The 9,574-nt window shown below is 34.1% G+C and overlaps 2 protein-coding genes across 4 annotated transcripts; one reads left to right on the top strand and one right to left on the bottom strand.

The window, feature by feature from the left end:
- The first annotated feature begins 1,319 nt into the window (after window positions 1-1,319).
- Window positions 1,320-5,981, top strand: EMB2752 (embryo defective 2752). Of its 3 annotated transcripts, none has more exons than XM_088222558.1 (4): window positions 1,320-1,922; window positions 2,055-2,390; window positions 2,757-2,969; window positions 4,778-5,152. In XM_088222558.1, the coding sequence occupies exons 2-4, from the start codon at window positions 2,383-2,385 to the stop codon at window positions 4,818-4,820; spliced, it is 264 nt and encodes an 87-aa protein (XP_088078684.1). In that variant the 5' UTR covers window positions 1,320-1,922; window positions 2,055-2,382; the 3' UTR covers window positions 4,821-5,152. The 3 variants fall into 3 exon arrangements, with proteins under 3 accessions (XP_088078684.1, XP_088078683.1, XP_021903782.1); XM_088222557.1 differs by lacking the exon at window positions 4,778-5,152 and adding an exon at window positions 5,159-5,619 and having other exon boundaries at window positions 1,534-1,922; window positions 2,055-2,290; XM_022048090.2 differs by lacking the exons at window positions 1,320-1,922; window positions 4,778-5,152 and adding exons at window positions 5,159-5,277; window positions 5,582-5,981 and having other exon boundaries at window positions 2,055-2,290.
- A 1,130-nt stretch (window positions 5,982-7,111) lies between these two features.
- LOC110819007 (non-specific lipid-transfer protein 1-like) lies at window positions 7,112-7,991 on the bottom strand. Its single transcript, XM_022048081.2, has 2 exons — window positions 7,571-7,991; window positions 7,112-7,442 (listed from the first exon to the last, which is right to left on the bottom strand). Exons 1-2 carry the CDS (start codon window positions 7,924-7,926, stop codon window positions 7,433-7,435), a joined length of 366 nt encoding a protein of 121 aa, XP_021903773.2. The 5' UTR covers window positions 7,927-7,991; the 3' UTR covers window positions 7,112-7,432.
- Window positions 7,992-9,574: the final 1,583 nt, after the last annotated feature.

Genomic DNA, 9,574 nt, shown 5'->3' with positions numbered 1-9,574 from the left:
TTAAAAATTATTGTTGATTAGAATGCTTGTTAAGGGTCTTAAACCCAAACCAGTGCGACTTTCATAGCTGTTGAAAAACAAAATTCAACCAACTACAAGTTTTGTCAAGCAAGAATCTTTTTTTGTGAAGTATCCCTCCTCTCTGGAATGGAGTTAATGCATTTCTCCAGCGTCTTTTTCCCTTCCTCTTTAAGCCACCAAGATTCTAGATCCTATCCACCCTCCTGCGTTTAGTTCCCTTTTCCACCACCTGAAGCTCCATTAGCACATCATTTATTAACCACCACATGCTGTTATCATGCAGCTGATCACATAAGAAGCAGGAGAAACTTCAGAAGAAACAAGGAATAAGTAGAATCCCTGAAAATCTGTACAGACAACAATAATGCCCGAAGAAGCAAAAGCAGATATGAATATGTTAACCTGAAAAGTGAGCAACATCAACAGACAAGATATCTTATTTGTCTCAGAGGAGCCGGAGAGATACCGAAACTGATCAGCTATCATTAATAGGTAAAATAATCACATCCAAAATCATCCCTTTTGAGACAATACAAGTAGTCTTATCTTCTATATGGAAACCAAGCCAAAGTATTGTTTTCCAGCATATAGACAAAGATATGTTCCCGTACACACTTAAACATGAAGCAGACCTGAAGAAATCCTCACAAGATGTGCATGGAACGAACGAGGCTGTTTAGTTATCTCAAAAGAATGCAAAGCTGAGCTGAAAAGAGCTTGACTTCTCAACTACTCCATTATGGATGAGAATCACAGGACTTCCTTTTGGGTTGATTACAAGAATAATGCTCAAACAATCTCCAGCAAAGTAGGGCATTAACGTACAAGAAGTGGAACTGGTTGATAAAGAAGGTTGCTGGACATATTACATAAAAGTCAGTTAAAATTAACATTTTAGTACCTCTTGCAACTGGTTTCTTCCTATTCAACCCATAAAATCACGAGCACTGGGTTCAATTCAGGTATGAATCTTTACCAAAATTTTGTTATAACTGCGGTATTGTTGGTCATGATATAAAAGACTGTCCCTTTAAGCTCCCTACACTTATCAAGTCACCATCTGGAGATTGGCCAAAACCCTTGAGTTAGTGGATGGGGTCTGAATTTAATCTGCCGCAACAACCTCTTGGCAGCCTGTGCGATAATCCAAAAGGATGGGCCCAGATGCTGATGATCCACAAAAGATAGAGCAACATATCTTATTCATTTAAGTTCTACAGGCCCAAGTTCAAGGGTAGGTTGTTTCCTCAGCCCTTATGAGAAAGAAGCTAAAGATCAGCAAAAGATCCTAACATTAATGTACTTCTGTTGATCCCAGTCAGAGGCACAAATACAGTAAGTAAACTTCTACTTTTGGCGAGAAAAGACCAATGAACAAAGCTGTAATTTTTCTATGCCTTCATTGATGATTTCCGGTGTTTAAATAGAGAAAGTTACAATTGCTTTTCCTATATCTATGCTGCTACTGAATAATTATCAATGGACAGAAATAAAAATAGAGGAGATACTGGTCTTAGTGGAAGAGCAGATCGTGGAGTTGTGTGCCTCGGGGGAGAGAGAGTTTCTTTGTTGCCCGCTTCTTTTGCTAGTAATTGGTGGTTACTGCAGGTATTTGGGATTCCTTACGGGAATCCTTCTGGATCTTCGGCTTAAAGTTGAGGGTTTATCAATTTCTACCCAATTAAAAGCGGAGATGACAAGAAAGTACAGTACCATGTCACTCAAAGAAATACCTACTAAGTCTGCTGACGAGACAACCTCATTGAATACAAGGCAAGGAAGGAACATATTGGAGTCCAACAAGCCCACGGATCTATGCTTCCCATTTTCATACCTTGGTTGGGTCGTCGAAAAATCCTTACAACTGAGGCCAGGATATTTTAGCAAGGATCTTATCTGTTGTAAGTAAATTTTCTAAGATTCCTCGGTCCCTTAATGGACTCACTCATAACTTAGCCAAATGGGCTGCTAGTCGGCCCCACATGATATATTGAAGTTCTTTTAATAGTTTTTTTCTGCTTTTTGATCCAAAGAAAAAAAGAAAACCGAGAAAGCGAACTCCATTCGAGATGGGAGATTATTCGTCATTGAGCCCATGTCGCTTGGCCCAGGATTCTGATTTGCTCCTTCTTTTCCGCCTTCGGCCTTCTTCTCTTGCGGCTCAGCCATTCCCAAAGCTGCCGTTCTTCATCATTTCCGAGTTCCGTCACTGCTATCAGTCACTCGGCGTGCCTTCCTTGTCTCCGGTGGCTGTTGGATCACGTTTCTAGTAGGGTCTGCGTAAAACTTTCTTTTTTGTTTGAAATCAGATGCATTATTTTCTGAATTCGTTGGGTTTCTTTGTTTCATCTGCTAGTATGTATGCTGCTGTAAGCTTCTCAATCTCTCTCTCTCTCTCTCTTCATTTTAAAAAATTTATTAGATTTTTCAGAGGAATTTGGCGGTGGCGCTTTTTTTGGTGTTTCCATAGTAGAGAGAAGAAGAGGCTGGAGTTGAGAGTGGCGTGGATTTGAAAAAAAAAGAAGATTTACAGACTGAGGGCGAGAGAAGATGTTCTTTTTTTTTTAATGAATCTCTTTAGGTTGTGGATTGTGATGCCTATATTTCAGTTCTTATACAGCATGGTTAGGGAAGGCTATTTTCTTTTACTTATTAAGATTTTGATGTCGATATAACCCGTCCACCAACTCTTCTTCCTAGTTCACACTAACCTGGGAGTATTCCTTTATTAACAGGGCAAGAAATAGGAGCAAAATAATTGAAAAATGGCTAGCTATCTGTGGAGAAAATTTGCAGATTATCGTTACACAAAATGGGAAAGGACGCTCCTGTGGGACATGGTGGAGCCCTATAGAAGACCAAAATCCTTTACACCTTTGGTCACCATCTATGTCGCAGCTTTTTACACTGGGGTCATTGGTGCTGCTATCACTGAGCAACTCTACAAGGTATATCATTCGATCTGTAACAGCTTAATTCACTATTCATTTTTTCTAATTTGAATAAATAAAAGGTTTTTGTTGTTAATTCATTTGAAGAGGTTTGTTTCTGTTATTTTGATTCTGCGTTTCAATAGAAATATATTAGATTGTTGTGGTGTGGTTTTTAAGCTTTTTGTTAGTTACAATTTCCATTGCACTATGTAGAATTTTTCGAACTATGATGTTGCAAATGGAATTTGTTTGATAACTGATAATTGGAACCGTGTTTCCTGATGTGACAATTGCTTGTCTCATTTGCCAAAGTTATGAATTCTGGAAATCTTCCTTAGTACTTGTTACCGCTTTTTTAAAACTGAATTGCAAGATTTGAATGCACTTTTCTCCTTAGTTGCTAGTGATTTGAAGGGTTAGGCTTATACTGCAATCGAACACTGAGCTTAGTGCCAAAGTCACAGAAGATTTCTCGTGGGTTTGAGGAACATTATTTTTCATCTCCAGAATGCAATTGCTAAATTAGATGCACTCTTAACAGTCGGACATGCAGGTGATTCATCTTTAACTGTGGTAATGTGGGAGGCCATATTTAACTCTTAACATAGGGTTTGCTTTAGCTTGCTGAGACATGTTATGCCTATTTTCATTTGATATGTTATATTCATGAAAAAATTCTCAGCTCCTTTGACACACTTTCGTCTATTCTTGTTTGTTGCTGCCTTTTGTTCATTCTTTTTCATAGAGCTGTAGCATGAAGAGAAGTTGATATACACCTACTATCTGAACAGAAGCTAGGGAGATGTAGGAATTAAGAAAGTGTCTTTGTAGCTTAAACTTGTTCTACAAGATTGGATAGTTCATACATGATCCTTTTTATGCTTTGAATTTCTTTTTTTTCTTCTATGAATTGGTGAACTTTTTATGTTGTCTCTATGGTTCCAGGACCGTGAGTTTAAGTTCTACTTATATTGCCAAAGTAAAGAAGCAATCTGAAATCCATACCATTAATCTTCAATTCCTTGCACGAAGTAAATTAACTTTCTTATCTGTATGCACCACTTCCTTGGGATTTTTTTTTTTGAAATAACAGAGTTCTCAGCACTTTGAGTAACCAAATATGTTTTAAGTACCTTCCAGAGGCTATTGAAGTTTCTAATGAAGTTCATAGATGGACTCTTCGTTTATTGGATGTGGCTCTCCTGTGTTCTGAACTTCTCAAGTTACTAATCCTGATAACATGTTAGTTCAAAAGATTTTTACATCGTGAGAATGCCACCTTTTCTCCAGTAAATAATCTCTAAATGACTTCGACATTATTCTTTTTTGTAGGAAAAGAGAAGATAGTATAATGAAGAGAGAAGTTACAGAGATGGATTAAGTACCCGCCCAAAATAAAATAAAAGGAGAAAAGAGAAAGACTAGTTAATCACTCGAAAGAATAGCAAGTCAATCTCTGTACTAAACTTACAAAGAAATATCCTTAAAGTGCTTGTTGGCCTTAGCTCACACAGAAGCTGAAAAAACAGATTTTATCCTAATGAGTAAAAAGAGATAATTGTATTTTTGGAAAATTCTAGCATTCTTTGCCAACCAGATCACTCATATTCCTCTCATCAAGATCATGTACTTAGGCTGTTCCTCAAACTATCTCACCTTCATGAATCTTCATATGCTGCTATGGGCATAAATAGTCCCCCCCCTCCCCCTCCCCAACACCAAAAAAAAATCTTGAATCATCTATTGACATCTTGAGTAGCCTATCTCTTATGTCAATGGGATGTCTTTACTGATTTTGCAAATTCTATATGGATTTCTGACAGGGCCTTTTTCTTCAATTTCTGTCAAGTTTTGCCCATGATATAGTTGTATTCACATTTCTAAGGGCCGTATATATACACATTGTCGAATCTGTAAGATTTCCTTTTGGGTTGTTTTTGCTCTCTTAATATCCACTTTTCCCTTATCTTATTTCAACTTCTGGTTGAGAGAAATTTTTTTCTCGAACTTGTGGCCGATGAATATGTGAAATAACTATATTACATGTGTTTTTTTTAAAATAAAAATATAACATGTGTTAACTGTTTTAATCTTTAACTTGTCTATTTCAAGACCTTATACTAATTTGTATTTTGAACATCAATCAAGTACAGGTAGTAATTGTTCAGGCTCTCATTTAAGATTTTTCTGGTGATACTTGGCAGGAGAAGTACTGGGAAGATCACCCTGGTGAAGCTGTGCCTCTAATGAAACCAACATTCTACAAGGGACCTTGGAGGGTGATTAGAGGAGAAGCCTTGCCGCCTGATAATTTGGATTAGAGGTACTAGTTCCAGAGCATTATAGTTTGTATTTTTGTATGAAAATTTCTAATAATTCCTCAAAAGATAATCTATATTTTCTACGACATTTTTAATAATTCCTCAAAAAAAAAAAAAAAAATTGTATGTACATATATTCTTTTTGTTTCAAATGAGTTACAAGCCCTTGAGGAGTTTGAATATATCGTGAAGACTACAAAAAAATTTCATACTTGCGTTCAGATGGAAGATGTTTAGGGAATGAAACCTGTTTGAGTTGACAGTTTCTCGTGTTGGGTTACCGATACAAAGTTTTATTCGTTTTAGGTAGGAAAGTAAAGAAAATGATTCATCGGTTAGCAAAATTGAAAAAATGTTGGACAATTTGGAGGGATATTTTGATGCTATTGGATTCGAGATGGACAAAATAGTACAGTACTTAAATTGTAGCAAAGAGAACGACAAAGAAAGATCAGTTGAAGAAAATGAATCTCACACAACCAGAGATGTTCAAAGCTATTGATGCAATATCAAGTAATGGAAGAAGGTCCACACTTTCTTTGTTCTTGGTGAGATGGACAGACTGCCGACTGTTGCTTGATCTAAATGTTGAATAGATAATAATTTAAGGTTAACTGTAGTAGAATTGAACTATATTTTGGATTGCGGTAAATGAATTTTCTATTTTAATACATACAGAGGAGACACTGATGTTTTCGAAGTTTAATGAGTGCTTGTTTTGTTACTATGTATATTAGGAATCCATTAACATTGTTCTGATTCAGTATGTATTTTATTTTTGATTTCTCTGTAATTTTTTACACATTTAAGACATATTATCTTTTATATTTTTACACTTTAGATTTCTTTTTTTAAAAAATGTCCTGGGTATGATAAGGATATCTCATGCTAGCTGTAAATACTAATTAATTAAATTAGATTTATAGTTATACAAAATTAATAGATATTAATTTGTAAGATACTAATTAAAATAGTTGATATTTTATAGCTTTGAAAGATTAGCTAATTCTTGTCTTACTCAATTATAGACAAACATTTGGTTAGGTAAGAACATCTTTCACGGCCCTACCTACCTTACTATACAAGATGCAAAAGATTATCTTTAGTTGAATAATGCAAAGCTACTGTACCTTCAAATGAATGGAAGGTTACTTTTGTCAAATAAACTGTTCTTATTTTCTTATGATTAACTTAAAGGTGGTAAAGACATCTAAACCAAGCCCAAGTTGTTTTAAGAGGCCAGTTTGAGCAGTCATTCCAGTTGGGTTTGAGTCAGTTTGAATTTTGTCTTATAAAGTTTGAGTTGATTTAGGCAGACCAGATAAAGTTGAATTTGGTCGAGTCCACTCAGACATAGACTGAGCTCAATTGAGTCGATCTGCAGGTGAAATTGGCACGAGCTAACCTGCCATCAATTCTCAGGTGCCAATATAAATATTGGTAAAATGATGTTGAATTATGTTTTCATTACACCTGTGAATAAAAAAACTTAGTAGCACTGCAGTTTTTTGTTTTTTTTTTCAAGTGATTTAGTTTCAATTTTGTAAATTAAATTTTTTAATTTATGTACGCGTCTCTCTTTTTTTCACCGTCTATTTTACAAATAAAAACTCAGTTCATTAAAGAATTTATGCAAATGTCTAGAGTTTTAAACACAAAAATACAAAAAAAAAATTAAGATTAAACAGATCAAAATAAAAAAAGGTGTTAAATTTTATATTCAATATTTCTATAATAATAACAACAATAATAAATATTATAAATTTGAATGTTTAATTACCAATTAAGTATAATATATTTTAAAAATAATTATATGAAGATAAATTAAGACACAAATAAAAAAGCTACTATTAAATTAATATATGAGAATAGATTGCAGATAACCAAAGTACAACCTCCCTCTCTACTACTGCAACTAAAACATACGTTACTTCCAGATAACTATATATATATATATATATATATATATATATATATAGATGGAGTTACGTGAACATAATAGGTAGGGAGACATCTAAAAGAGCTGGTTCTATAAATAATATAGGAAACCCAACTCCAAGAGAGGCAGGCGCCGGCCGTCCCTTATTTCTCATAGTACTTCTTGATCATGGAGGGAGTTGTCTGGTTGTCCATATCTTTTTATACATATATATCTCCTCACACGATGCTGCAAAACAATAACACAAGTCAATATAATATTACGAGGATCAACATCATGTTAAATGCATTATATAAATAAATGATTTGAAGAATGGTATATTTAATTAATGTCAAGGTTAATAGTAATGTTAATACTTGTTGCAGTCAGTGCTGGGACTAATCTTGTAGGGAAGGTTGACGCCGCATTTGGCAGGAAGGCCAGCCGCGAGATTAAGGTTGGTCGAACTGAATGAAAATCCAGATATTGCATTTTTAATACAGTTACAGACATTTCTACGGTCTGGCGTGGTCTGAGCCAAGGAATAGAGTGCTCGTATTCCAGTGCAGCATTCAGCCTGCAATGGCCCTTGATTTGCAACGTACACCACACATGGCCTCAGGTTCGACACCACTTGAGGACATGTCACTGCTGATTCGCTCTGTACTGCCATCATTGCTATCACCACAAGGGCCGCCAACCAATTCATTGTTGTGCTCGAGGACATGGCCATATTCGCTATTTCCGGGGATATGTTTTCTTGCTAGCTAGGTAGTTTTGTATATGATGCTCCCTCAAGTGAGGGTTTGTATATATAGAGGAAGTGTTTGGCTTGGTAGTTGAGTTACATTAATGGCTTCATGTGTCTGGTTGAGCATTTTAAATGATGTACCTAATATGGCGATAGAGAACCTTCGAGATTCATTAAGTGAGAAACTGCCATTAACCCAGATGTATATTAATATTTTACTTGGATATTAATTTGTACTGCTGGTGCTATAAATTGATTGATATATATTATAATTATTCTGCAATCACTTCGGTTCTACCCATGCGCTGCAGCCTTCACAGCTATATTTATGGATGAACAGTATTTTACTAAGTTCTTATCATAATAATACTTCCTTTCGAAAAAATAACAAAAAAAACTTATACACTTAGAAACTTTTGAATTATTTAATTTTTTTTTTTTTTTTCCCTAGTCACTTCAACTACCGTATTGAATATCGCATCAACTAGAATATTAATTTTTTTTTTTTTTTTTAAATTTAGTATTTCTCTAGATTTCAAGCCCACGTATACTTATATATGGGGGGTAATTCTTTTGTAGCCTGTTGCTAAAGTTTTTAAGCCCATAAGGAAGCAATAGGAGAATAGCCTTGTGAAAAATAAAGGATTTAAATTGGGCTTTTAAAGTAAGACTTGTTATTAGTAAATCTGAATTCACTTTCTTTTCAAGGCAGAGGGAAATGCAAAGTGAAAAACCCAGAAAAATCAAAGACAAAAAAAAAGAACAGCTTATCTCTGCATTATTCAACATTTTAAAGACAAACATAACCAGCCATCCAAGACAGCTTATGTCAAACTAAAATAAGATAATACACAAGCTTTTTACGACTCAAAAAGACCAAAGGCTGCATATAAAACAAAAAAGTTCTGGTTGAAAGCAAAATTGTCAACCCTCGAGTAAAAATAATTCTACCATCACTAACAAAGATTTTAGATTTTAGTAGCATCCCATGTTTTACAACCCTCACGTGTTCAAAGAGTATGTACTATAATTAGATCAATCTGAGTTGAAATTTTTTAACTAAAGTATTAAGTTTTGGATCACGGGTCAGGTTTGAATTGGTAGGAAAAGATTTTGAATTGAACCTTCTAAAATCTCTTGAAACTCAACTCGCCATGTTAATTTTTTATTATAATAAATATATTTATATTTATATTAATAAAATAATATATTATATTAATAAATATAATTGTGTTTATATTGATAAATATAATTATTAATAAATCTTTTTTTTTTTTTTTTGATATAAATATAATGTAATGAATTGCATAATATGCAAACCTGACAGAGGTCCTGAAAATTTAAAAAGATCCAAATTTGCAGTGGCTTGTCTTCGGGTTGGTAAACCTGCAGTGAAGTTGCCCTAATATTTTATTTAATCTAATCACAATTAAATAATAAACATATTTTATTACTAACAAATTCTCAATTATATGATTTCTATAATAATATTCAAAAAATCAATTATATTACTTTAATTTTAAAATAATAATTTTAGAAATAGTAAACTTTTGGTATTTACAAAAAGCGATTTACAACTAAAATCATTCTCAATATAATAAAAGCTGGAAAGAGGTAAAAGTTTAAACAG

This window comes from Carica papaya, chromosome 6, assembly GCF_054855325.1.
Source record: "Carica papaya isolate Zhongbai chromosome 6, ASM5485532v1, whole genome shotgun sequence".
Taxonomy (NCBI): domain Eukaryota; kingdom Viridiplantae; phylum Streptophyta; class Magnoliopsida; order Brassicales; family Caricaceae; genus Carica; species Carica papaya.
Note: the sequence above shows the minus strand (reverse complement) of the source record. Positions and strands in the feature narration are given on the sequence as shown.

What these genes read in the sequence shown, in the direction of transcription:
- LOC110819007 (XM_022048081.2), bottom strand. Translation starts at nt 7,926, where the DNA reads ATGGCCATGTCCTCGAGCACAACAATGAATTGGTTGGCGGCCCTTGTG.
- EMB2752 (XM_022048090.2), top strand. Translation starts at nt 2,787, where the DNA reads ATGGCTAGCTATCTGTGGAGAAAATTTGCAGATTATCGTTACACAAAA. An exon ending in TCACTGAGCAACTCTACAAG is followed by an intron (nt 2,970 to 5,158) that starts GTATATCATTCG and finishes GATACTTGGCAG; the next exon opens with GAGAAGTACTGGGAAGATCA.